At 48.2% G+C, this 27,263-nt stretch overlaps 1 protein-coding gene, 1 long non-coding RNA gene and 1 other non-coding gene across 3 annotated transcripts; all 3 read right to left on the minus strand.

The window, feature by feature from the left end:
* Nucleotides 1–9,593: 9,593 nt before the first annotated feature.
* LOC142082705 (uncharacterized) lies at nt 9,594–12,226 on the minus strand. Its single transcript, XR_012673786.1, has 2 exons — nt 12,086–12,226; nt 9,594–11,942 (listed from the first exon to the last, which is right to left on the minus strand). It is a non-coding gene; the product is annotated as an uncharacterized LOC142082705 (long non-coding RNA).
* A 2,658-nt stretch (nt 12,227–14,884) lies between these two features.
* On the minus strand, nt 14,885–22,781 carry EIF5 (eukaryotic translation initiation factor 5). Its single transcript, XM_075151018.1, has 12 exons — nt 22,604–22,781; nt 22,241–22,433; nt 19,902–20,181; nt 19,550–19,631; nt 19,144–19,316; nt 18,703–18,814; nt 17,954–18,093; nt 17,263–17,421; nt 16,903–17,064; nt 16,499–16,663; nt 16,095–16,229; nt 14,885–15,284 (listed from the first exon to the last, which is right to left on the minus strand). The coding sequence occupies exons 3-12, from the start codon at nt 19,971–19,973 to the stop codon at nt 15,192–15,194; spliced, it is 1,293 nt and encodes a 430-aa protein (XP_075007119.1). The 5' UTR covers nt 19,974–20,181; nt 22,241–22,433; nt 22,604–22,781; the 3' UTR covers nt 14,885–15,191.
* LOC142083312 (small nucleolar RNA SNORA28) lies at nt 18,201–18,324 on the minus strand. The gene has a single exon (XR_012674012.1). It is a non-coding gene; the product is annotated as a small nucleolar RNA SNORA28 (small nucleolar RNA).
* Nucleotides 22,782–27,263: the final 4,482 nt, after the last annotated feature.

The following is a 27,263-nucleotide window of genomic DNA, read 5'->3' on the forward strand; positions in this document are numbered from 1 at the left end:
GCCCGCGCACCGGAGCGACCACCACCACGAGGCTCAGAGCTCCAGAGGGACATATTTAGCATATTTAGCGCTCCCATGTATTTCAGAAAAAGATGCAGAAGTAATGTTTTTTCATGCACTGAGAGGTGGACAGGGCTACCAGTTCACCTTTTGCAGCTCCTGGGCTGCCTGTCAGGCTGGCCAGCAAAAGGCAGGGAGAGGCTTTGGGCCCCGGTATGGATGCTCATGGGCCAACGCCCATGGGTAGCCCCATGACAGAGCATCCATCACTGCTCTGCAGGGCCTCCCAAGCCCCCATGGGCACAATCTCCTGCCACTGCCACATCCCTGCAGCCAGGCCCTGGACACCAGCTCCATCTGAAATCACAGCTGTGATAGGATGCAGTCTAGCTCCCGGAGGGAGTGGTGGGGGGCAGACAGGACCTGCAGAGGATGACAGCATCACCTGGCAACTCAGCTTCTTGCCCTCCCTTGCGTTCCTCCCCTCCTCTGGAAGAGGGCCAGGATGCCAGAACACCTTCTCCCCTCCGATGGGTAAATCCGTCACCTTGGTGCTGCTGTCTGACACCTGCATTCAGTGTATAGGATCACCCGTTAGGATACATCGTTAATTAGGATGGCACCAGAATTCCTTGGAGGTACCAACAGTGTCACTTGGAAGGAGGGAGTGAGATTCCCTGCAGCTGAACTGAGCCTGAGCTCCATACCCTCTAATTACCCCAGGCTGTCGTGATTCAGTTGTTACTTGCAGCAATCACCCTGCAGGCAGCAGAGCGAAGGAAGGTGGCTCTTTCTGCAGATTAATTCAGCCGCTGCCTTTGTTCCAGCGCCATCGCACCGCATAGCAGCTGCTTACCCCGCATACTCCTGTAACTGGACTTTTGGCAGAAGCACATGCTCCTGGCTGCCACCAGCCTGTGCTTTTTGTGGTATCACTCCGAAGAGAGGCGGCTCTGTCCCCTGTCCTGTCGCAGAGCGGCCTCCCGCCACCAGCACAGCGGCAAAAGCATCGCCTACAGCACGGAGAGAGGGGAGATATTCTGGTCGCCACTGTAACCGCATATCAAAACCTCTCTCTTGCTAGGAGGGCGCCTAATGGTGTTAGTAAGCAGGTGCCTTAGACTAGCTGCTTTGGCACATGGTCCCTTCCCCCAGCGCTCTGCTATTAGCTGCCAGAGATGAAAAGCCACAATGTGCGGAGAGAGAGCTGGAGGTGTCAAAGATGTCACCTGCAAGCTGCTCTTTGCAGGGATGGGGGTAGGATGGGAATGGGGATGGGCATGGGATGGGGATAGGATGGGGATGGGGATGGGTGACAGCAGCCAGCTGGAGGGAGCAGAGCAGCCTCATACTGCAGGGGATGGCAGTCAGGGTTGGGGCTGCTCAGCTTTCTCCCACCCCGTGCCCACTCCGCATCCACACCTCCTGCCCCACTTCTGCCTGCATCCCCCACGCTGCAGGGGGGATGAGCCTCCAGCATTTCGGGGATGCCTCCATGCGCGGGAGGGAGGGGACCTGCCGCAGCAGGAGCGCTGGGGAGCACAAAACGGGTTTCCTGCAGTTCACCAGAAAAACTCCCTTCCCAACGGGGCGTCTTGTGCAGAACAAGCTACAGATGTAAGGGCTGATCCCTGGTTTTAATTTTTGGAGTGATTTTTAAGCAGCACCAAGGGAAGGGAGGCAACCCATTGAGAGAGAAATAGTTTTACCCTTTCTGTGCTGGTGGGGAAGGTGATCTACAGGTCTATTGTCTCCCTCTGTTCAGTGTTTGGAGGTCAGACCTTATCTGCTTGGATATTTCTGAATATCCAAGCTAGAGAAGAGTAGGATAAAGTCCTTCACATCTAGGGCAGCATAATCTCTCATCTTATGTACTTTAACCTCTCTGGCTCTGATACATCCCCTGTCACAGCACGTCCACCCATTCAAAGCGCTTCTGCAAAGCTTGTTTTCCTGGCTTGTTGCTTTAACAGGTTTTCTTTGCATCGCTTCCCTAGCTCTTCTTTCCTCACAGCATCCAGGAAAAAATGATCTGTCTTTTCCTGGAAGGCCCTTTACAGCCTTTTCACATCAAACCTGCAGTGCCCACCAGAGACTGGTCACTCCTTTGCTGGATACTTGCCATGTTTCCCAGCAAATGATCTTCCTCCTTCCTCCTACAGAGGTGTTTCTACTTTGCACAAAGGTTCTGTGAACGTCTCCTTATCTTCCTTTCAAGGCTTCTTTAAAAACCTTCCATTAAACTTTAAACTGGAGACAAAGAAAATCATGATACCCCCAAAGTCCCACTCACTGCTGCAGCTGTGACCCTCCAGCATCACCCCAGGGGTGCTGGATACCCCATGGATACATGGCTGCTCTGCACAGGCACAGCCCGTTTCGGTTTTTCCCCTCCTGCAGCAGTTCTGCCAGCCTCAAGGAGCTCCTTGAACCTCCTCCTTGAAACCAAACCAGCTCGGCCCCTGCCATCACCCTTGGTGGCTGGTGCTGGAAGTGGATGGATCCTGCCCCATCCCCAGTCTCTCTGCTAAACTGCTGAGCCCACCTTGTCCACATCCACCACCCAAACATTTCTGGGTTTGCTTCCTTGCACAGGTGGGTGCCTGCAAAGCAGCCCAGGGCTCTGCTGGGCGCGATGGCTCTGAGCTGGCCAGGCTGCGAGGAGCTCTGCCGGAGCCACGCTGGGGAGTCGGGCTCCCTGGGGTCTGATTCCCGAGGGAGCAACGCACCCACGGGTGAAGTGAGAGGAGCCTGAGCCACCCCGCAGCTCTCTTCATGTTGATGCTGAGACATCAAGATTCCAAGGAAATGGCAGTTTCCAGAAATGGGAACCTTCCTCCATATTTTTTTCTCCCTGATGTGGACCGGAGCGTGGCCCCGGTGAGGGCTGGCAGGTCCCAGCCGCTGCGGTGGTGCCTAGCCAGGCAGGGTGGATCCGGCACCCCACTTGCCCTAGGCTTGGAGTACAAGGCTGCCCAAGCTTGTCCCCTGCTGAGGGCAATCCCTGCTTTCCCAGTAGCAAAAATGAGAAGAATCAGCCCCCAAACACCCTCCCACCCTGGATTGATATACTCAGAACAGTGTCAGGAGCACTCAGAAAAGCACAATGCTATTAATACAGATGGGAGGGGGAAAAAGATTGGGTTTTAGAGCTGGATTTTGGGGTGTTTGAATAAGAAAGACTTAACTTGGAGTCACCGTATGGCATCATGGCTTCTGTGGAGGCAGCATCAGCTAGTCCTCTCCCCATCCCAGCTGATGGACTAGACGCAATTCAGTCCTCATAGGACTGCAAGGCAAGGCTGGGGTTATTTTTCTGTAGAATTAACCACGATGGTGCCCAGCCCTCTCTGCATCCTCCATTAAATCCATTTTCCTATGAAACTGGAAACCTTGATTAACAGCCTGCTAGGGGAGACAAATCCCTGGGATCTTTCTGCATGCCCAGGAGACTGTCCCTGCTCTGGGGTAAGCGTCTGCTTCATTTTAGCTCTGCAAAAGAGAAAAAGGACTGAGCTGTCTTCAAGGAAGATGACAGATTCACAGGAAAAACTAACAAAAAAAGCAGTTTCTTTGGAAGTCATTTTCTCTTAAGAAGTTCTCTCTGCATTTTTTATTAATAATACAACACCCTGGATGTGTCAAAAAAATACGAGAATACATTTCCTGGTGGGGAGCTCCAGCCTTACAGAGCCAGGCGGTGCAGCCGGGTTGTCATTTGCTTCTTGGAATTTCATTTCCTAATCAACACGTCTGTGAAATCACTGTACTTTCAAAGCTTAGTTTCCAGAGCTGCTGGGATCAAAGCCTGGAGAGGTGGGGGGAGAATGGGGAGGGGGAAACCTGCTGTCTCCATCAGCAGCACAGCACGGAGAAAGTACCCACCCAGGAAAGCCTAAACAAGGGGTGGTTTAATGCCCCAACCTGGGTTTAATGTTTCAGAGCCAAACAAGAAAATAGGGACGCAGAGACCCAGCTCTCATCACACTCCGCCTTTGGGGAAAAAAATCCCCTTCTTAGAAACGTGGGGACCCCCTCGAGATTTGCAGGGTCTGGCTGGTCCCTCCTGGGATGGGAGCACCATGGAGAGCCACGGGGCGCAGGGGAGGGAAGGGGGCCTGCAGGGACCCTCCCGAAGCCACCCTGTCCTGCTGCGGGTGACATGAGTGGTACTGCCTTCATGCTGTCCCCGCAAATGGCATGTGTCACCCAGGCCCAGGATGACGACTCACCCGGCTTTTTGACTTCGGTGTCCAACCGGTCCCACCTCCCAGAGAGACTCAGGGCCAACCAGCCTTTTCCCAGGCATCTGATCTCACAGGTATTAAGTGAGAGGAGCTCAAATACATTAAAATTGCCTAAATCTGAGTCAGACAATCAGGATTTTGCTTCCCTGAGACCTGCAAGGCCATAAATTCACTTGTCTGGCAGTCGCCTAAAAGCCCTCCCAGAAGATGCAGGCGATGCTTGTGTTTGAAGAAGTCAGGAAGACATGGAAAAAAAAATCTTTCAAAAAAACCCCACCCTGCTGTCTTCATTTATCATGAAAAATGATTTTTTCTTTTTCCATTTTCAAGACAAGACATCGCCCAAAAATTTTCCCTTTTCTCCACGATGGTCTTTTCCCTGCTCACTGTGTGTAGAGATGCCGGTCGGAGCTCACCTGATGCTCAGCAGCTACTTGCACTGTGAAACCACTGTCTTGAGGAGCATCCCTTCAGTTCCTAGGCAAGAAGAAGATTTCCACCCATGTCTCCCAGAGATACCCATAGTCCCTGGGCGAGCGGAGTCACTCAGTTCTGGGATGCTGGCGGGAAAGGTCGGATGAATCAACCAGAGGGGCTAAGGCAATGCACGGAGCTGTCAGCCATGTGGATTTGCACCCACTGCTGATTTGCAGCTGCTTTTTGGGTGGCAGCTTGGTCAGCTCCTCTGCTGGGCATGGGCAGGCGCAGCACCCCGTGCCTGGTAGAGCTACATGGACGCAGCCAGATGCTGGCGGCGAGTTTTTGGACCGGTCTCTGCCAGAGCCAAGGGGATGGCAGAGCAGCCGGTGGCCCCAGCGCTCTACACTGGCAGATGACTCGGCCTCCATCAACCCATCCCACCACCCCTGTGCCACCTCTCTCGCTGCCCAAGCAAAGCCAAGATGCTCAACTCTGCTGTCCAGGAGCAGCTTCAGGTGGGATCGTGTAGGTAGCTCTCTCCTCCTGCATGGCTGGTGCTCTTGCCATTGTGCTTTTCATTTAAATTTTGCTGTGTGTGACATGATTGCAGAAAAATAACATCACAGGAGAGTGGGAAAAAAACCAGATGCTCAGATTCATCCCCTTGGACTGCCGGGCAGGAGCTGAATGGCGTTGCCAGGCCATTAGTTGTATTTTCTCTGTAGGTCCTTGTGGCTGTGGGTACCCCTCGTAGTAACACAGCTCTTTGGAGGTGTTTAATTACAGCATCCCAGGTGCCATGAATGCAGCTGGAGGGGGGACTGTGGGACAGCAGGATACTTCATGGTGAGTCACTGGTGCATGAAAAGGGACCATCTCCCCCCTGCCACCACCATCCCACCGCCACATCCCATGCTGGAGGAGGAAGGTTGAAACCCCGAGATCATCAGCAGGACAGGGCAGGCCCCCATGCGGGCGAAGCACCAGGCTGCGTGTGCAGGATGCCCTTGCACATGGCATTTGGGCAAACGCAGCTGGTGAAATGGCTCGTTCATAAGACGTGTTACCTGGAAACAGAGTCAGGATGCAGCTCCCGACTCTGTGCAGCGTTTGCTCTGCTGGGTGTGGAGATGTGGCAGTTGTTCCTGCAGGCAGAAGCGCTGCCAAGGGTAGGCAGGCTATATACGGCCTGAATATATCCTCCAACGTAAAGGGTGTCATTTTGCCCTTGGAGCATGTGAACTGAGATTACACTGTCAAGGGGTTTAAGACCATCCTGCATAACACAGGATGGAGGGTATCCGCAAGCAAGTCCTCCCTGGGTGTAACATTGACGTACTATACCTTCTGGAAGAAAATACCTCCTGATTTATAGACTGTGTGTGACGGAGAGGCAGCTGTAGCTCTCCTTCTCTCTTTCTCACACTTTCTAGACAGTAGTTTCTGGGAGACAATTATTTCCATCACTCTCACCTCCATCCACTGCCTGCCCCATCACACGGCTCATGCTGTTTCCTTCCAGAGAGGTATCTCCTCTGCTGCAATGCCCTGGCCATCCCAGGGTGGAGGATGACAGGGCAGCCGCTGTGCCACCTCCCCGTGTCTCTTGGGGTCCTAGGAAATGGGGGGGGCTTTCCACAGGGGCTGCCGAGAGGGCTGGTGTGAGGCCAGGGCTGAGAACCCCCTTTCTATCCAACACAGAGAATTTTGCGCTTATTCCCCAAAAACATGCAGAAGGAGACGCGAGCTCAGTGGGTGCTGGGAGAGAGGAGACCAATCCTGGCAGATCTGTAGCCATAAAATATTCAGGAGTGTGAAAATCGGAGGGGGAGGAGGATTTTTTGTGTTTTTTCTTTGTTTTTCTTTTTTTTTCTTCTCGTTTTTCTTCTGTCTTTTATTTTCTTTTTTTTTTCCTTGTTTTTTTCTTTTCTTTTTCTTTTCTGTTTTTTTTTTTAATTTTATTTTTTCTTGTATCCTTTTTCCCCCCCCCTTTTTTTCTTCTTTTCCTTTTCTATTCGTTACCGCTGCGGGGGCGCTTTGGGCCGAGGCCGGGGCTGGGGCCGGGGCGGGCGGCGCCGCCGGCGCACGGGCGCCCCCTGGCGGCCCCGCGGGAGCAGCGCAGCGCGGCGGGCGGGGCGGGGCCGGGCCGGGCGGCGGCGGGCCCTGGCCCGGCGGCGGTGGCTGCGCAGCGGCTGCCGGGCTGCGCGGGGTCCTTGTCGGGAAACCCGCGTTCCCCCACCGTTTCCCGCAGGCGCTGGGTAGAGGGGTCCCTGCCTTGGCCTGCGCCCGGCCCCAGCTCCCCCAGGCTGCTCCTGCGCTCCCCGTGGGGCGAAACACCTCGCCATGGCTCCGAGAGCCGCTCTGCACCGTCACGGCGTGTGCCCTCCTGCCCGGGCTAGCAAACAAAACCCGCGGCAGGGGTAGTGGCGGGGTGCTCAGGGCCACAGGTGGCATCCAGGCCGGGTGTGAGTCAAAATGTGTCCCTGTTCCCCTCCCATGGCCCGCCTGTCTGCCTGGGCTGCGTCCCACCACGTGTCGGAGAGGCTGTGCACACGTGTTCGTGCGTTGGAGGGAACAGGGTCGGTCCCAGCTGAGATCCCCGGCCAGGTTCTCCTGTGCTACAGCCTGGGGACATTCATGGGAAATGGGTCTCTGCTACTGTCAAGAAACAGAATTTAGGGAGGGAAAGTGGGTCATGGAAAATTCCCAGCACTGGTGCCTTCTCTGATACCCAGGTACCTCCGCAGGGCACAGACCTCTCCATGATGTCAACCCTCTGACAGCTACAGGCGTCTCCATTACAGACACCAAAATCCCCCACCACTGACCAGCGCTGGACCAAGGCAGAGACCGTTTGCCACCAAAGCAGAGCAAGTCCCATGGAGTAGGAAAGGCAGACTAGTCCAGAAGGAGACATTCCCTCCAGCAGCTCCTCGCAGGTTACCAAGTCAGGCCCTGAACAGCAGCCGGCCTCTTTGATCCAGGGCTGAGAATGGGTTCATGGGAAAGGCGGAGGACAGAGGAAGGTGCCTGTCATCCCTGATCACCCTCCCGGCCTGCTATGTGCAGGGCAGGTTGGGTCATGAGTGCAGCCGCTCCTTCCCCATCCCGCACGCATCTGCAGGTTTTCCTGCAGAACAGGTTTTCTGGTATTAGCGATACCGCTGCTGCTTTCTGTCCTCCAGTCCCACCTCCCCAGCACTGAGGAAAAAAAAGGAACAAAGGTGGCGACAATATTATAAAAGACTGTAAAAAAAAGAAACTGCAGCTGTTAGTGCCTTGCGCTCGTGAAGCACCGCAGCTCCCTGGTGCACATCACCAAACGCCCCCAGAAGAGGCTCTCACGACAGACAGGTACCTGCTCTCCCACTTCTCCTCCCATCAGGAACACTCAGTTCCCCCTCAACGATTCAGATAAAACCACCCCCTTGCCCGGGACAAGCCTTTTGGCGTTACAAAACAGGAAGGCCTCACCGGTCGCCTCTCACTCCTCCACCACCCACGTACCACAGCCACCTTCACCTCCTGGCTTCCTGCTCGCTGACCTGGACCAGGATGCAACCAGCCGTGCCCGTGGTGCTGAGCCTGACTTCCCTCGTGCCTCCCTTGCAGCCTGCACGCTCCTGCGCTCCCCAAGGGACTGGTCCCGAGCAGATGTTTCATCTGGGCACCCAAACCTGGCCATGCAAAACTGAAAGCATCTCCAGGTCCATGCAAGTGAGGAGATTCACCAGGACTGGTTAGTGGTTAGCTGGCTGTGCAGCTCCGGGGGCTTCACGAGCACCTCTTTCTTCCTATGGCATTTGTTTTGCCAAAGTCAAATGCGTTGCTCCTGTCTTCTGGCATCAGGATTGACCAGGAGGACTCATCACCCCTCATCCCCTTTATTTTTCATCAGCATGAGGAGCACACAGTTAATTAGTTCTGCCTACATGTAAGGACATTTTATTGTTTTTTTCATCCCTGGACTCTTGACTTCACCAAGTCTTGCTAGTAGCTGAAAACTTTGGCTGCAAGGTGAAGGTGTTGTTCTTTGGTGACTCCGTTGGGTAGGATCCAGCCCACTTCCCTTACATAAAGGTTTCCTTTCCCTTTTTCTGTAGCGCCCCACCTAAGTGGGGACTTTCCTCTTCTGGAGGTGGTGTGTTCCTGACAGCGGCTTGAGTGGATGCGGTTACCGCTTTGATCTGACCTCAGGGGACCTGGCTGACATCGCTCATGTCGTTTAAACTGGTTCTTCGGATTTTGTTAAAAGTCCACCGATAGTCAATGACTTTTTCCTTAAAATTGCCCCTTCTGCATTCTGGATCTTACATGGGAGTCTTTCAGCAGAATAAATGGAAACTAAAATCTAGCCATCCTGTTCATGGAGAAGGCATGGAGAAGGCAAACTCCTGGATTAAACATCAGGTGATAAATAAGAATCTAAAAGAGATTATTTAAAATCCCGTGACTTTCCCACACAGAGCAGTATTTTCCTGTCATCGCAGCTGTGCTCCTACTTCCCGTTGCCCCCCTTAGTGTGCTTGCCCACTGACCATAACCACCCCGAGCTCCACAGCATGTCCAGCTGGGACCGCCGGCTCCTCTGGCTCCTGATACTGAGTACGAGCACAGGCTGAAGAAACAACGGAGGCAGGAGATGGAAGCCTTTAAATCCAGGTTTCCCAGCCTCAGAGACCACGTGAAAAACTCTTAGTTTCTTTATTTAGTCTTTTCCTATGTGAGCTACTCTGTTCACAATTTGTATACCTGTAACTTTGTCCATAAGAGTGATTATTAATTAGTTAAAAATTTACTAACAATTGCCTGACAACACAGGGATGGGATTCTCCTGGGGAAATATGCTTTCCTCATGTTTCTTTTAAAGATGCCAGATGTCTACCTTAATTGCACAGATACAAAGCCAAACTCCATTGACGTCAGTGCTGTTAGCTGGGTTTTATTAATATCAGGTAGATTAAAAATCAGTATCAAGCAAAAGTTCAGAGAGAATAATATAACACCCACACAAACCTCCCATTGAGGAGTTCCTGGTGCTGATACTTCCCTTATCTGCAATGTATGGCTGAAGTGCCTGTGACCCTACGCTCAGACCAGAGCTCTCCTTTTTGCATCATCTCTTCCCCTCTTTAGAAAGAAAATACTGTGCAGAAAACGCATCTAACACCACAGTAATGAGATAAGATTAGCAGTGGGAAAAACAGCACTCTCCAGCTCCAGCCTCAGAAAATGTCAGGGTCCTGGGAGCAGGAACAGGCTCTGCAACCTCTTCCCCCACCTTGCAGGTGCGTGGCTGCCTGGGCTGAAGGTCAGCTCCGATATGATGCAGCCGAGTAACCTTGGAGCTGAGTGACGCGGAAGGAGCAGCGAGAAAGAGCTGCGAGCAGCTGTGTCCGCGGCCTCCCCGCCTCAGCTCGGGAGCTGCTCTTAGTGTTGGGGCCCCTGTGAAGCTTGCGTACCCGCAGGGGCATGCCTGCGCCCGGCCACAGGCCTTGCTGATCCCCGTCTTGCCTTACTGACCTGGCTTCCTGGCTTCAGCCTGGACCTGCCCCGTCATGACGGATTTGCGTGGCCATCACTGGAAGCTAATAGCATCCCATTTACAGAAACCCAGGACACAGGTGTTTGCTGAGGATAAATTACTAAAGAGCCTTAGCTATTTAATAAACACCAGCTTGGAAGCACATGCAAGTAGACAAACTGACACCCATAAAAATGGTTTAACATTTACTGGATTTCCCTGACACTCACCACAACAGAAGGAACGGTTCCCTCTGTTCTAGTGACAATGATCGGGTGAACCCCTCTTTCTTGGGGTTCAAAAAATTCTTGCAGAATTTTACTGTATTGCAGCATCACCCGAGTGCTGGGACCATGTCCTTGATGGATGTCAATCGGAACAGCTCTAAGGAGGCTGTGGAGATACCCCAGTGCTGGTCCGCACTAGGTGAGGAAGTGATGTCCTGGGAAATCTGGTCAGCAGCCCCAGAACAGCTCCTCACCAATTCCAGGACTGGAGACAGACTCTGACACCTCCATGGCAGCAAGATGATTGTCTTCAAAATTAAAAACATAGACAATGCCAGCAGCCTGTCAAGCACGTAAGTAATCCCAACGGCTCTAAAAACTGTGTAAGAGTTAAGCTGAAAGTTAAGCATGCAAACAGTATTTCACAGATAAGGCTTTGAAGAGCATTGTTTTCAAGCTGCTTTTTATTGTCTTTACTTCTGGGTTTTCTGTCCAACATCTTCATGGTTCAGTGGTGTTACTGAATGCCAAGGAGTCAATCCGCAGCAACAGCCCTCCAAGGCTCTTTCGGAGTAATTAGTTTGAGAAGAAAATAGCTGCCACAGTTTGGAAGACTAATTGGTGGGTCAGGTACTTTTGTTCCATCTCTCCTTGCCATTTCCATTCAGTGGTTTCACTGGGAGCCCAGAATTGCTGTCGTCTTTATTACTACCCTGTAGCAGCCCCCAAATGAAAGGACATCTTTGTTACAGATAGCTACATTAACTTTTTTCAGTGATACGTCTTCCTTTCAAACATCAAGGCTCAGAACTTGCACAACTGGAACACACCCACGTACTAAGCATTATTTATTAGAGTTATAAATCAACTCTTTTAACTCTATGGTATATCTGGCCAGCAACAAATCAACCGAGCTGTTTGACATGGGTGGAGATCAGGATCTTGTAGTGAGCATCTCAACCCAAAGAACAAGGAAGATCTTAGCGGGGAGGAATGATAGCCTCGTGGTAATGCCTCACGCAAGTGACCCCGCGGAGTGGACTGCACCCTGTTTAAAAAGCTGACCTCTTTGGGAGCATCGCATCGTGGTTGCACCGGCTGGGGCAGCCACTACCACAGCAAGGGGAAATAGAGAGCATTCAGCACGTTACTATGCCTACTGCAATCCTTTCAAATCACTTTTCCCTTTAGTCACTGCCTTGCTACAAGCCTGAGCTCTGCACTCTCAGGAGCAAAGAGCGTCCTTTTATATAATACATCTCTACCATATCCAGCTGAGTGAGGCCCTGGCCTCTAAGGACAATTTTTACGCTCTCATTGATAGAAGTAAAACCAGGCAATTTTACTTCTTATACGCACAACAATCAGGATTTCAAACCGCGGTTGAAGCTGCTGAGCTCCTTTCATCTGCTCGCAATGCTGCCCCAAGCAAAGCCGTCAGCTGGAAGCTCCCCGTTGTGCTGGATGAAGAGAAGCCACTGATGAAGGCTGCTGAGTTGCAGTAAAGCTCCCGATCGCAAGCTCCTGGAGGGAGATGAAGGTTTGTGAAGCCAAGGCTAATGGACCTGCCGGTAGACCCTGCCCCTGCCAAATCACGGCGATCACGCTGAGGTTTTTGAACAGAGAGACTGTGCGGTATGAAGTGAGGGAAATCACCCAGCACTTACTGTTCCCTTTCCAGGTGCCAGGAGTCTCTTTGAAGTTTCCAGCAGATTGTATCTAAACACCAAGTTGCCTTTTGAAGATGCACTTGTTACTTTTAATCAGATAGCAGCCCCAATAAATTCGAAGACTCAGGAAACTTCTAAGTCGGATAGTCATTTTTATTAGCTGGTGGAATCCTTAGTTAACGATCTGAGATGGAAACAGCAATGTGTGTGTGAAAATAGGGTGAGAAGCATAACTCAGTGCCAGGAATTTCATAGTTAGCGGTGGCCTCAGTGCTTCTAGAAGCTTCCCCCTTGTCTGTACCACGTTATAATACACTTAATCTGACCCACCTGTGGGCTGCTACAGACAAGACCACTTTCACTCCCTATACGCTCCCACCATGTTTACCCCAAATCTACCATCCTGTAGCTTTGCTATGACATCATCAGTTCACTGATCCTACAGAAAACTTTTTTTGGTGGATTTATTTCCTAGTTTCCCTACGAGAGAACAAGTCTGTCTTGCTCATCACTAGGTCTCAGGGTGGGAAAGAAGAAATTATCCCCTTTGGTGGCAGCCTGCAACTGTGATCAAGTCTGCTCTAAAATGAAACTAACTACACCCTAAACAAAACTTCACTGTGTCACAGCTGGTAGCAGCCAACACCATGCAACATGTACTTCAGACAGAAACCTTCTGGTCACATCCTGAGATGGTATCAACCCAGATCTGCAAAGCCACACCTGCAGACCACCAGCACGGACCAACTGACCAGTTTGGTAAACCACGCTGACCTATACTAGCTAAGAATCAGGCTTAGAGAATCAGGAGAGGGTACTGCCCACGCTGCAGAGAACGCTCTCGTGCAGTTAGTTAAGGGGCCCACAGCATTTCTCAACTTTGCGGCTCAGACGCACTCCTGGGAAAGAGCAAGGCTTCTCATTATTCCCTCCACAAGCAGGAATTCTGCTCAGAAAGGTAAATCCTGCTCAAACCCCTACCCAAAGAACTAGCCTGACGTACAAGCACCCACCTCCCACTGCAACAGGTAAGCGACTACCAGGGAGGCACCATTTGAGGAAGAGAAGTCTTATACCCACATCACCAACCTGACTGGGAGATACCGGTGAATAGTTTCGTCTTCTGGGTATTGCTAATGCCCAACCTGTTGATACAAGTGAGCAGGAAGCCCCAGGCTGAAACCTTGCCTCCAACTAGAGAGTGTTTTTAACCCTTCCCTCTCTGTCACCACCCCTGAAGTTCTATCCTTTTGCTTTAAAAATGTTCCACAGATTCTAGTCTCTTGGTTGCTATCCTCATGAACTAAAACCTCCTAAACCGTTTTCTACAGCAGTACCAGGCAAAAATCATCAGCTCTGTAACGGCTACACTGGTTTTTTCCAGAGGATCTCAACCTGCCAGACTCTGCTTCCAGCCTGGCACACAAACGCCTACAGTGGTGCACACACAGCTGTTACACAGGGGAGGCACGTGCCTGCACTGGGAGGAGGTATCTTCTGGAGAGGTCACGTGGGGATTAATAATCCATCTTCCAGGTTCCCAACAAGCATAACGTTTGACATATTTTTGAAATACAAACCCAGTTTAAACAGAAAGCAGAACAAGTGTTCTTTTAAGAAGGGAAAAAAAAAAGCCTCGACTAAATCTGTATTTAAAGTCACACTTTTGTACTACTGCAATAGAACACCCACCTAAAATAAAACAAGAACGCTTCCAAATGCTTCATGGCTTCACCCATGAACGCTCTGCCACATCTGCCAGTGCTAAGTGACAATTTGATGCCTGGCTCACCTGCAACACAACAGTAAGTTCGCAGACCTACACCCCACTGTTTTGGAGAGGAGAAACTGCAGCTCCAGTCACCACTATCGTAACTAGTGAACAAAAAATCTTCCCCTTCATCTAAGTTCGTTCTGCTAGAACAATTTGATTAGGAAAAGCTGTTCACTATGCACTGCAGCCTCCATCTCCCAAAACTGGTCATACTGAATCTCACAACAATGGGAAAAAACAAACCAAACAAACCCCATTGTCACTCCCTTGCCAGTCTTGGTTTTCTAGAGCAGAAGACTTCAGGGCAACAAAAAGCGCCTCCCTAAACCCCTGCACCGTCCCATACTCCTGGGCTAAAGTCCGTCACTCACCACATCACATCAGTTTCCCAATTTAGGTGGACTAGGCTTCTCCTTGTACTGTTTCTAAAGCAATCGGGTACCTCAGCGCTGGCGTCAAGGATCTACAGACCTCACTTCCAGAGCTACACAAGTTGGCTTCAGGGGCTCCCGTGCCCGAGGCCACAGATCATGCCCTCCTCCCCACCCCACATCGGATGGAGCAGGGTGCCCATCTCATCTGCTGGTGACACCGCACAGCAGTGTGTGGGCCACAGCCAGCCGTTCAGCAGCAGTGCATGCTAACTACAGAGGTACCGGTTTCCTCAGCTCTTGTCAAAGCACTAAAACCTGTATCTAATGGAACTGTTGAAAACTCCAGAAAAAAAAAAGCCACCAAATTTACGTAACGAACACCAGCGGAAGTTTTTGTTAAAAAAAGCCTACAAGGATCAGAATCCAGACAGCTGCCTTCTGTTTGAAGATGCTGGCATCTGAACACTTGGATTACTCAACACCTGCTTCTTGCCCAGGTTTCAAATCTCCACTATTTCAACAGCCTCTAAGCTATTTTTAATTGTCTCAGTCAAGAGATTTTTGTCATTTTGTTTCAAACTCTGCACATTTCATTAAGTTGTGTAAATACTTACTTGGAAAAGAAATAAGGGAGTTCAGAGTCACGAGTGAAGATTGACCAAAACCAAATCCTTTATTTCCACAACTGTATAAATGTGCTCCAAGTATGTGTCCAACACAAGTTAGAAAAACAAAATAGAACATGCCAGTTGCAAACTAGATCAGTTCACCAACGTGCTGACTCCTTGGTATTAGGCTTAGTTACACAAGACCAGTCACAGTAAAAAGATACATTTTAGAGTACAAAGAGTAGCAGGATGTTAAGCCATTTCAGCTTGTGCACATACAAGTCACACTTCTGGCAGAAAATGCAGAGAAGTTTGCATTATTATGCTGGAAGCTATGTTGCATCACCTTAAATGGCATCAATATCAATATCGTCATCTTTATTGTTTGCAGGCTTCACAGTTTCAACTTTAGGTACACTGGCAGTTGTAGAGTACACCACCTGTGGAGACAAGACACTTACTTTTACTACAGCACCTACTGCCATGCTTAAGCACTAGAATAATTTCAACATCAGGAGTTGCAACACCCACTCGCTCAACAGTCCTCCTGTCTATTGCCATGGACTGCTTAACACACTGCTCCATGCTCTGAAACACACCGCACAGCGCCTTCCAGTACAAGCATTAACATTGTCTAGGAAGCCTGAGTTCAAGCTGCTGAAACTGTAACTACACCTTAACATCTATCCTTAGAAGGCAGAGGTGTGCACGTGTCTCTGTAGGAAGCAGGATCTCATATCCAGGAACAAGACTAGATACTACTGGGAGGAGAACAAACAAAAAACAACCCACATGCAAAAAAAATGCCAGCCACAGTCAGCTGGAGTGTAGGTAACAGATGCTACCTAAGCCTGAACTGTGAGGAAAACATCTATTTGTTCTTTAAACAGCTTTTCTAACGAACTCACACGCACTAACTCCTCTAAAGCACGAGGCTTTACGTACCTCTTGTCAATCTTCCACTATATAAACTACCACTGTGCAAGAGACTGTACCATTCCACAATGATGGTCTTTGGCCATTAAGATGCATCCATACTGTTACAAAAATGATCTTAGGTAGACCACTGACTATGTGTAGCAAAAATGCTCTGACAAATCATTAGAAACGAGGTGTTCCTCCAGTTCCCAACATGCACAGTTAATACGTGAAGTAAGCTATTTTATAGTGCACCAGGACAAAGTACAAGGCTTAAGCGTGCAGGAACAGTGCAACCTTGGAGTTGTTTACAGTAAATGAGCCTTTCCCACCTCTATGTTTTCATCTTCATCCTCTTCTTCATTACCGGAAGATTCTTCTTCAGCTTCCTTTAGCCATTTAATAAATGGTTCTGCTTTGACACGGATTTCTTTGGCAAGCTCCTTTGAAACATATTTCTTTGAGGCCTGAAAGACAGAAGTACACAGACTTCGCTTGAACACTGAACGAGTTTACATCACATCATACCCAAATACAGCAGGAGCCTAACTTAGAACTCTAACCTCACCCCACTGCCTTGAACAGCCCATTTTTGAAAGAGAGGTTTCTCCCAGACAGTAACTTATCTCAGATTAGTTGTTTAAAGACATCTGACAAGAACCTACCCCAGAACCCAGATGCAGGATGCTACATTTAGGTAGTCAGCTGGTATAGTACATGAAATACTACCCCCTACCTTTTCTGCCCAGCCAAGGATGACTTCTTCTTCCAGAAGATCTGCATCATACATTTCCTTCAAAATATGTGGTATTTTAGAAATAAGCTGAGACTGATGCATGGCTACCACACACTCAAAGCCATGGAGAAGGTACCTCTGAGCTTTCTTGTTGTTGTGGCAGAACTAGAATTGTGATAAAAACAAAAGCGATTAAATTAGCTTTTTTTCTTCTCCAGAAAGAGCTGAAATAGTGGTTTCAAAAAAAAAAACAAACCCAAAACAACACAACAAAAACAACCCCAAACCACTACAAAAAGCCTTCTTCCCCACAGAACCAAGCAATCCAGAACCGAGTCAAGTACTTGCTACAAAAACCTAACACAACAGTTGTCACACTGGGTGCAGAAGAAGAGACTGCTTACACGAAGGAAGTGACGTCTGTATTTCCTTATCTGTTCACGAATCTTTTCGTCGAAAAGGACTTCAGTGAGAACTAGAGGGCCCATAGCTTTTACATCCAGTCTCTCTGCTTCTGCTACAATATCTTTGTCAGAAGTATCAATGACACCTTCTTCCTTCTTTTTCTACAAGACAGAACAAGTAGAAACATTTTAAGGCTACTGAGGTCTGCGTCAATGCTCTATTGCACCACTTCCTTCCCCAGCACTGATGGAACCAGTACTTTGGCAGAAGCTTAAGCAGCTTGCTCTTAAATCTCCTTACCAACATTTTATACAACTACAGCAGAGTGGCTACCAAGCAAACAACCACAGAATATTTACCTTCACAAAATCAAATAGTATGTTGACTCTCTCCTCCACTGTTCTTTCCAGGTCTTCACTAAGAGTGAGGTTCTTTGCATGGTCACTGATTTCATCCATTCTACGCCGCTGGGCTTCTTCTGTTGTGTCTTCACCCCAGTCATCATCATCCTCCTCCTCCTAAAAAACAAAACCAAACCGAATAAAGAGATTCATACAATGTTACTACAAGTTTAGTAATAGGTGACTGTTGTTTCTAGATACAAACTTGAGAGCATTTTCATAAACAAGTATTTTTGATTTTTCCCTAAAGAAAGGGTTACACTATGATTGGCAAGTCAAAGATGATGGAGAAAGGGTAAATGTAGGCAAGAAGTAATGAAAGCTACATGTTTGTAGCCATCCATAGAGTTACTTAAGTATCGTGTTTTACTACTCTACCTAGTACACTCAAGGGATATTCCTTTCCAGGGACCCGGATTGTAAAGGGTATGCAGCTTTCACTTAGCAAGGAGCACACATACTGTTATGGAAGAGTTGATGAAGCTGCTATAGAGGGGAGACAGGGATACTTATATTCCAGCAGTGAAGTTCTGGATACAGTAAGAACTTTCAGGGCAATGTTGACTTGCAAGGAATACCAGTGATTTAAAGTTTTAAATCAGAGCAAGACACCACACACCCTCATCTCCCCACTTTCCCTTCTACTTACCACAACCTGCGGAGGAGTAATCTCCTCTGGTGGTGGGGGTGGAAGTGTCTCATTGCTGGACACAGAACCATTCTCTTTGTCCTTGCCTTTTCTGTTCTTCTTCTCCTTTTCTTTCTTTCCTGTACCAGTGTCACCACTTTCTGCAAGTGAATTTTAGTGCTTTAGCTTTCTCAAGTTCATAGAATAAAGTCCCTCCCTCTAAAGTCCCTACTGCACCTCAGCCAAATCCTCATTTCGAAGACATAAGGTTGTCCAAGTCCATATAACAGATGACCTCACAAAGTAGAGACCCCTGGAATAGGTTAGACTTTTCTACTCTAGCAAGCTTAAATTGCAGCAGGCAACTGGATGCTTACTACAGAGCGTTGCTTGCACAGAACAAGTACATTAGTTAGCATTTACTACACTGCTGTTACTTTCTACCCTTTTACTTCATGCCGACTTAAAAGGCAAAACTGCTGTGAGTACCTGCTGATTTAGCTCCCCTCCCACTAAGTTTTGTCCTGCATAGGCAAATGCAACTCTTCACAGATACTTCTACTTGGCAAGGATACAGGATCACAAGGGAAGAGACTGCTCATATTGAAACTATAAGCACTTCATACTTCATCCTACAAACATACTCTAGGAGTACGCTGGAGCCTTTTTACACTTTAATTAGATGCAAGCTATTTGTTTTTCTACTTCATTAACAGCAGTCACACTGAAGAAGTTCCCTTTACCTCCACCAAATACAGAAACACACTTACCAGGTGGGTTTTTGAGAATGAACGTGCAGAGTTTATGGTTTGTGTCAAGCATGCCTCGATAGCCACAGGCTTTGCAAGAGTTACCTATAGTTTGTTTCTTAGGATTGACATGCTGTAAAAAAAGAACAGCCTCCAGTTAACACACCACTTACAAAACAATTATGCATTAAAGCCTAAACCTGATGTTTACATTATCGTCCCACAGGATTAAGCCAGAGGTTTAAATACGTTACCGCTCCCAATAGAGCAAGTTTAGAAGTAGCAATTTAGCTCAGAAGTTTTGAGGTGTTGGAAGTCTAAAACGTTCCCAAGGGGGGTGGGAGCATTCTGGATTTTCTCTTCATAGATGTTCGAGTCAGCTATTAACTTCGCACCACTTCCATAAACATCTAGTGAGGTGTTTCCATAGTGTTACCATTACTACAGATGGACAGCACTCACCAGATCAGTTTCAGGATTCTCACACTCAGGACAGAGAACAAATTTTTTAATGAATCCATCCAACATGTCTTGCAGCTTATTCGCCTCATGAGATCCATTGACAATGTAACGGTCATTCTTAACATCAAACTGGGTCTGTGCTCCCAGCTCACAACCAAAAAATTTGGTAGGATCTGTAAAGAAAGTATAATAACCACCACTGCCCTCATATCTTCACTGTGATTTTTAACAGCAAGTAAATATGCCACTGCTTCTTTCTGGTCATTATTTCATGCTGAGATGATCACATTTCTTTCTTAAAAATCTTGAAAGAACAGTATTAATCAACGCTTTGTTAGCTATTTTAACACTACCACTTTCAATACAAAAGCATAAAAAAAATGCTGTGTCACTCCAGACTACTTACACGTTGGAGGCCGATTAAGCGCCTTTGCAACGTCAACCATGTTGACTATAACTGTCTTTATTCCATTTCCTTTGCCCTCCACCTAAAGAAAAAAAAAAGTTTTACGATTAAGTGACTGCAGCAGCCAAAGCCAGTACATATTCCCCATTTCACTACATCCAAGTTCTGCTTTGAGGTGTATCTTCTTAAAAAAGCTAATGTGCACTTAGTCTGGACAGAAAGGAGCAGACATCCTCCTTGCCCTATGATTGGCTAACATCGGTACCGTTACCTCACACCTCTATTTCTCCTCTATCAAGACAGCAAGTGATATAAAGCAGTACCCACTTACCACTAATGGTTAGTAAGTTACCTTGGCAATCAGACGGGGCATTTTGTAGCGATAGAACTGATCTGAAACACTGCGGTTGACGTTGACAGACATTTTGCCTTATTAGTAGCTTTATCAATAAGATGAAGAGATCTTTGATTGCAGTTTTTTGGTATCTTCTGTCTGGAGAAGACGGGATGACATAAACGACTGCAAGAGTTCTCGGTCTCTGACATGAAAAAATTTTCGCCACTGAGGCTGTAAGGTTCTTGCTTGTATGCTATGTTTCCCCAATACAGGTACCAGTGGCTGCGCAACAGCTCTGCAAGTGTTAATAAACAGAAAAGAAATTAAGTTTATCTTAATGTGCATCAATCAGATTTTGCTACAGAGCTATAAAAGGGACTGTATTTAGGGTGAAAAGAAAAAAAAAAGTACATTCTTTACGCTACGGCTTTCTTCAAAATAGCCTTGAATTGTAGTTAAGTAACTTTTCCTCAACTACACCACCAAGAGCTTTCCACCCTCTTCTTTCTTATTACCCAAAAAGCATTGAACAGCTTAAGACTATTTTCTGTACAATTAACTCCTGAAGGAGCGCTGCAATCAATAAGGAAGGGAAAAGAAGACTGCTTGATTTATTACGGGCACTAATGGCTCTTGCACCAAGAGGGTCATGTGATAAGTTTCAGGCTGCAGGAAGCAGGAGAAAGATCTGGAAAACAGTTTCAAATTCCACATCATAGCATGAACCTATCACATAAACTGAAGTCTGTCAGAATGTTGAGAAGTATCATTAAGATGAAGCAGCAGCAATCTGTAGCCCAACATAATTTTTACATGGCTTACCAGTTTTTGGATCGGAGTGGAAAAGAGTTGAAAATTAGGTAATTCTCCCTCTCACTTATGGATTCTCATAGCAGCTTCTGTTGAGTTTTGACTTAACAATAAGCCTGATAAAGTCTGACATAAGTTGCTTCACTGTAGAAAGCCTAGCAATGCAGAGGTACAGAGCAGTGCAGCAGCTTTTCCAGTTGATTTTTTTCTTAGGGGAAGGGGGGAGGGGGAGGAAGGGGAAGGAGGATGAATCCTATTATTAAAGTTGCCTTAAGTAGCATTTACATATTTAAATTAACATGTGTCTCTATAATCACATCTAGGAGTACTTAAGCCACAACTGTTTGACTACCCAGGCAACCCTGACTACAGCATGGCTATTCTGACACGTCATCGTGTTGTTATCATCAATGACAGAAGCGTTGACACATTAAAATAGCCTTCTTAGTATTTATGCATAAGTATGTATGCACATCTATCGGCTCCACACGGTCTGAGTCCCTCTGGCCACGTTTACGGATTCTTTACACAAGAAGCAAATAGAAGTCTATGCACCTTGTGTTCTACATTATCCCAGATGCGGTTTTGCCCTTCCTCAGCAAAAAGTGCACCGTGGACTTTGTTTCAAGCACGAGGTTTCCTTCCCCAAGATATCCAAAAAGAGCCACCATGTGACCTGACCACGTGCTTGCAGAAGCACTGAGGAAGCAGGTATCTCGGCGACTGAGCATGAGCTCTCAGACAGAGCGTGCGGTTTCTCCTCCTTCCAGATTACAGCTTTTGTCTGCTGTAGACTAAAGCTCCCTCTCCTGGTCCCTAGGACACCTCATCCCAAGCGCCACCCCCCCATATGCTATGCACAGAGGAAAAAGCGGGAAAGCAGACAGACTCCCTGCTCAAAGCACCGTTTCCCCGCCCCGCTCGGCCCTGTGATGAGTCATAAATGCAGCAATTAAGCACTGAGTCAGCCCTGGAAGAGATGGGGGGAAGTCACCTCCAGCCACGCATGCGCTCTCCAGCCGCGAGAGGGGGACGCTCCGCGGCTGCCCCCCTCCTTGTCGCCCCCCCCCCCCCGCCCCCGGGGCTCACCCTTGAAGAGTAAGCGCGCCCCCCCCCCCCGGGGTTTGTAACTGCGCCACAGCTCCCCCCGCCGCGCGCCCCCTCCCCGCCCACCCACAGCACGGGGAGGCGCGGCCCCGGCCGCCGCCATCTTGTCTCGTCGCATGGCGGTGGTAGGGAATTAATGAAAAAAGGAAAAAAAACCCCAACAAACAAAACAAAAGCCAGCAAACGGGTGGAATTGAAGCGTTGGGGCTTTTGGTTTGTGGTTCGCCCGCCCCACCCCCCCGTTTCTCTTCTCCCCACCAAGGTCCCCGACACTTCGTTACACAAAACCTCTCCCACTATCCACCGTTTACTGACAATCCAACGCCCAAGCCCAGCCTAAGGCGCCCGCCCGCCCGCTCCCCCCACCTGCTCAGGATCCAAACCCTCCTCTCAATCCCGACTGCCCTCATCCGCCCTAGCCCAGTGCTAATACTCACCGTTTTCGTCCAATAAAGACATAAACCCAACGCTGCTCGCCCCGGGCTGCGACGAAGCCGAGTATGCGAGGAGAACAGGGCCGTGGGGGCGCTTATATCCAGACGGAGAAGGAGGCGGAGGCGGACGCCGCAGCCTCCGGGTCCCGGCGTCCTGGGGCGGGCGGTATCAGCAGGGACAGCAGCGCCGGGCAATCTGCGGGCAAGACACAATCAGGAGCATCGTTAGTGGCGACACCTGTGAGGAGAGGGAGGAGGAGGAGGGGGGAGAAAAGGGAAGGGGGGAGGGAGAGGCGGCGGCCGGCGCGCAGCTCTGGCAGAAGGGGGCGGTTGACGGGACCCCGGCAATGGCTGCCCCGTACTCACCTCTAGAATGTTCTCGCTCTGACTGAACAACGCCAAACCTGGGATCAATCAGCCAGCGGCGTGCCCCGCCCCACCAGCCCCTCCATTGGCTCGCCGCTCGCCTTGGGACGAAGCTATTGGCTGAGGGCTCGCCGTCCCCCTCACCCACTGGCGGTGACCGCTATCAATCAAGACACCCTGGCTTCACCTCCCTCCCCCTCTGCCCTCCCCCCACCAGTGCCCCAAAGGACATCGCGTCTACATCGACAGAGTCTCACGAGAGAGCGCGGGACGGGGCGGGGGAGGTGCGGGAGCTGGCGAGGGCTGAGTCAGTGCGGCAGGGCCCGGGGCGGGGGGCCGTGGTAGCGGCTGCGCCTGCGGCCGCGAGCGTCTCCGGGCCTCCCCTCCTTCCTGCTGGGTGTGCTGAGAGACCTCTCCCCCACTCCGCTGTAGTCAGCGCCGCTTCGCGCCCTGCGGCAGGGAGAGGCTCCTCGGCTTCCCTTCAGGGCTGCCATCCCTCTCGGGGAGGCGAGCGGGACGCCGCAGCCCCCGCGGCCCAGAAGGGCCCCTCGCGTTTGGGCAGGCAGTGCTGGGCGCTTCGGCAAGGGCCTGAGTCCCGCTCCCCGCCCTCGCTTTCCACAGCAGCGGAGCAGGCCCGGGGGAGGCCGGCGGTGCTCCTCGACCCGCCGCGCTCCCGCTCCCCGTGGCAGCCAGGCCACGGCCGGCTGGGGGGAGGCGTGCGGGGCCGCGCCTCTGAGGGAAGCGAAGCCTGCAATGCCGTAGGAATGAAAATTTGCGTGGGTTTCGACTCGTAATAGACCAGCAATGACCGAATGCTTGACATCACAGCAACTGTACTGCAAATAATTTAAAGCGATTAAGTTGCTGAATAAGCTGTGTTTTTCCTGTACAGCCTGCTTTCAAGGTTCAGGAAGGATCCTATTATTTAACTTAAGTGTCATAAAGACTCAGCTTTGGGTAGCTCTGGGTGTTTGGAAGCAAAGGAGCATACAATCGCAATGTGCATATACTCTCTATTAATGTAAAATGTTGCTAGCCCTCCTTAGCTGAATTGGGACCCCGGATGAAATACGTTTGGATTTACATTCACTTAAAAAGCAGAAAGCTTTGGTCCGTCCTTCCCTGCGTGGTATTCTTTCCCATCTTCCATCTTCACTCTTCCAGTATCACAGGAATTATGTATTTTGGACGCATTCTAAAATGCGAATAATGTTCAAGTGGCAAAGAACTTTTTTTGACTCTATCAACTGAGTGATGAACCAACTCTCTTTTACCCTTATAAATACTCCGCAGCAGAACAATACTCCTCGGTTCCTGTCACTGTGTCTTACTGAATAATGATGTAAAGCTTCTTGATGGCTACGTGGGTGTATAGAGGAAAAGAGAGGGAACAAAGATAAAACTAGTAGTGACAATAAATAATGTCATATACCCTAAATCTCTTCCTCCCTGAAGTTAGTTTTGAAATGTAGGTTTCCTGGCTGACTTTGATAACATGTTGATGTGGTCAAAGGAAACACCCCTCCTACTGAAGCTTCAAGTACATCTTGAACATTTTTGGTGTGATACGCAGAACTGCATTACAATTACAATATGACTGATAGAAGAGGTTTCTTAGAAATCATAGAGGCTGGGCTATCGTTATGAATGCTTCCAGTGTTCATCCTCCAGGTGATATACAATAATAAAAATCTTGTTTCCTCAGCTGGATCAACCAGAGAGAAATGTGCACAAGACCCTCCTACGTGATGGCTGCTGCCCTAGTTATACGTCTTTTTTCAGCCTGTGGAGTAGCAAGTCTTTGTAGCCAGAACACCGTCCTGTAAAACATCATGTGAGTCTGTTTTGGACTTCACTATCTGCATTTGAAAAAGTTAAAAATTCTTCAGGATATGTTAAATGTCTCCTTGATAAATACACAGCAACACTTTTTAAAACATGAGAAAGAGGTTTAGGGCAAAATAAGGAAGCATCTCCAAAATATGTAGAGGCTTGGCAGTTACCATGAGGGGAAAAAAATCATAAAAGTGTGGGAGGCAAGAAAAGCACAGCAGGAACTCCTTTGCTGTGAAAATATGCAGCATGTATAACTTGCTAAATGCCTCCTGTCTGTGGCTTTAGTTCTATGCTACAACACCTATGAGGTTAATAAATTACGAGTGTTAAAGCATACTGCTGCCAACACCACTTTATTGAGCAGCAGAAGGGAAACGAGACCCTGGATTTGGTGCTGTTTGACATAACAAATAATTGTGAACAGTTATGATTAGTAGTATAAAGAAGGAATTTTTTTATTTTATAGTATATAAATTGACATCATTAAGTTAAAGAGTTACCTTTTAAGATAGTGTTCCTTCTGCAAAAAGCAGGTCCCATACAGATGAAGTCATATGATATTCTCCTGGATTACGCAAACAGACTAAAATTGCGGATTATAGTCTTCTTGGTGCCTCGTTGTTGAATTTTTTCTCACCAGAACAATTCATTAATATTAAATATTGGATCCCAAGTATTTTTACTGAATCTTAATATTTATGGTTTGTTCATTTTAGTATCTTGTGGCTTGGACAAGACAGAAAAGTATTTTCTCTCCTCCCACTTTAAAATGTCATGGTTTCATGAATCCTGAAGTTCATAGTTCACGTTGCTTGTCTGACCTTCAAAATACAGACCACTTGTGTGCTTTGCATTTCACTGGTAGAAACTAAGCAGGTTTTATATATACTTTTGTAATTAAGACATTTTAAATGGTATTAGTAAGTCAGGTTTTGGAAGTGATTTCATGTCTGAGAATAGGAAGTTTTCCGCAATGGACCTTAGAGTGCGTTTCCTTATGACAGGAATGCTGTATTATCATTCAGTTCAGCCTTGAACAGTTCAAGTTTGTTCTATGTTGCTTTAGTCAGTTTTTATTGAAAATAACAAAGAGTCAGTGTTTATGATAATGCAGCAAAATCAAAATTCTATTGAAAAATCTTAATATAGGTCTATATTTAAAATGTAAATCTTCAAAAATGGGCATTATAATCATTTGTGTTTGTGTTATCTGATAGACAACCTTATGTCCTGTCTGCGGTTTATTCTTCCACAAGTTTGTCGTCTATCAGTGATGTGGTTGGCTATAAACATAACCCTATTTCAATACCCACTTGGTAACCTTGGCCTTGAAGAATGTTTTTTCTCTGCTGTAAGCCACATGTGTTATCTCCCAGTGGCTGGTTCAGAGCTGTTATTTTGTTCAGTACAAGCAGGAACCCTTAGCAGCTGAGTAAGTGATTCCTTGTCGTGCTGTCTTTACGGCTTTGGCTGTAACTTCAGAAGATGGAAAGAAGGCCAAGATTATGTATAGTTATACTGAACCCTGAGTAGCAATAGCCTTTCTTCTTCCTCGCTTGGAAATGTGTAGAGAAAGTTTAATTATTTACATGCCAAGTTTGAATATGCAACCTTTGGGGAAGCATGAGTCCAAAATCCGTCAGGATTGACACTAGACACTGATCGGTAGCAAGGGCAGAGGTTAATTCTGGTTTTACTGTACAGGAGCTTCACATTCATTGCTGTTCAGCAGCTCACTGTTCATCTTGGGGAGACTCACTTTGTGAAATGCCTTCCTTTCCATGCTCTGTAACATTATCATTCTTGTTAGTTATTATTAGTTCAGGAATTAGTAAACAGAGAAAAATGCAGAGCAAGTGTATGATGTTAGATACACATATAGCCATTATTTATGGTGGTTATTTTTGTTGCTTCTATTACTGTGCAGAAATCCTGAAATCTCCCAGCTACTGTTTGGGTCTGAGTGCCCTGAAAGGGCTCAGTGTTTGCTGAGAGCATGAGGCAGACTCTGCCCCAAATCTGTTCTTATCGTCTCAATAGACACTGGGAGGCTCCCTCCTGCCCTCCCTCTTCCAGTGTGTATCTGCCTATGTAAGGAAGGCACCCCAGCAAGGAGAAGCAACCAGCTTTCTCTGCAGAATATAAACTAGTGTTTGATCGCTGTAAATGTTAAGGGAAAAGGATGCTTTTTCTATATCCCAGCGTTTCCTATCAGGATGCAATGCAGGGGATGAATACAGTCTGGCTGGGTAGGGGAGCAGTGCTAAGGGAATGCTGGGCCTTACTCTCCAGTTAGCGTTGCTCAATATGATACCCACAGACTGGGTCATCTGCTGAGATGGGTCACTGCCTGCCTGTACCAACACTATATCCAACACCAAGGACATTCACTGTGTTGCATTAAACAGGCTGGCTTCCCAGAGCATCATCAAATCTAATGGTCCTGTTGTCACTTTGGCTTCCATGAATAAGGCTATGGTGGGCAGAGAGTATCCTGGCTCCGTCTGGATGTATGTTTGCTGGAATACCTTTTCCAAAATAATAGTCATAACATATCTTTTCTTAGACCAACTGGTACATCTGGAAGAACTAGCAAGCTTCCTGAACAGCTGAGTAATACCCGTCCATGTGGGCTGAGAGAAGGGCTAAAGGCTGTCATGTGCATCCCTGAATTTTAAGCAGTGTGTATCTTCAGCAATGCATTAGAAAAGTGGATGTTTGGGCTATCAGGCTGCATGTACTCAATGGCCGTTTGAGTGATCCCACTGTGTTTGGTAGGATACCATGGATTTTCATTGTGGTATTTCTTTATTTTTTAATATGA

Source organism: Calonectris borealis, chromosome 5 (assembly GCF_964195595.1).
Source record: "Calonectris borealis chromosome 5, bCalBor7.hap1.2, whole genome shotgun sequence".
NCBI lineage: Eukaryota > Metazoa > Chordata > Aves > Procellariiformes > Procellariidae > Calonectris > Calonectris borealis.

Excerpts from the sequence above, each read along its gene's own strand:
- EIF5 (XM_075151018.1), bottom strand. The coding sequence starts at position 19,973 with ATGTCTGTCAACGTCAACCGCAGTGTTTCAGATCAGTTCTATCGCTAC. Across the intron at positions 18,815-19,143 it reads AGAATCCTGAAACTGATCTG|CATGTCAATCCTAAGAAACA; the intron begins GTGAGTGCTGTC and ends CTTTTTTTACAG. Across the intron at positions 16,230-16,498 it reads TCCTTGGCTGGGCAGAAAAG|GCCTCAAAGAAATATGTTTC; the intron begins GTAGGGGGTAGT and ends TCTGTCTTTCAG.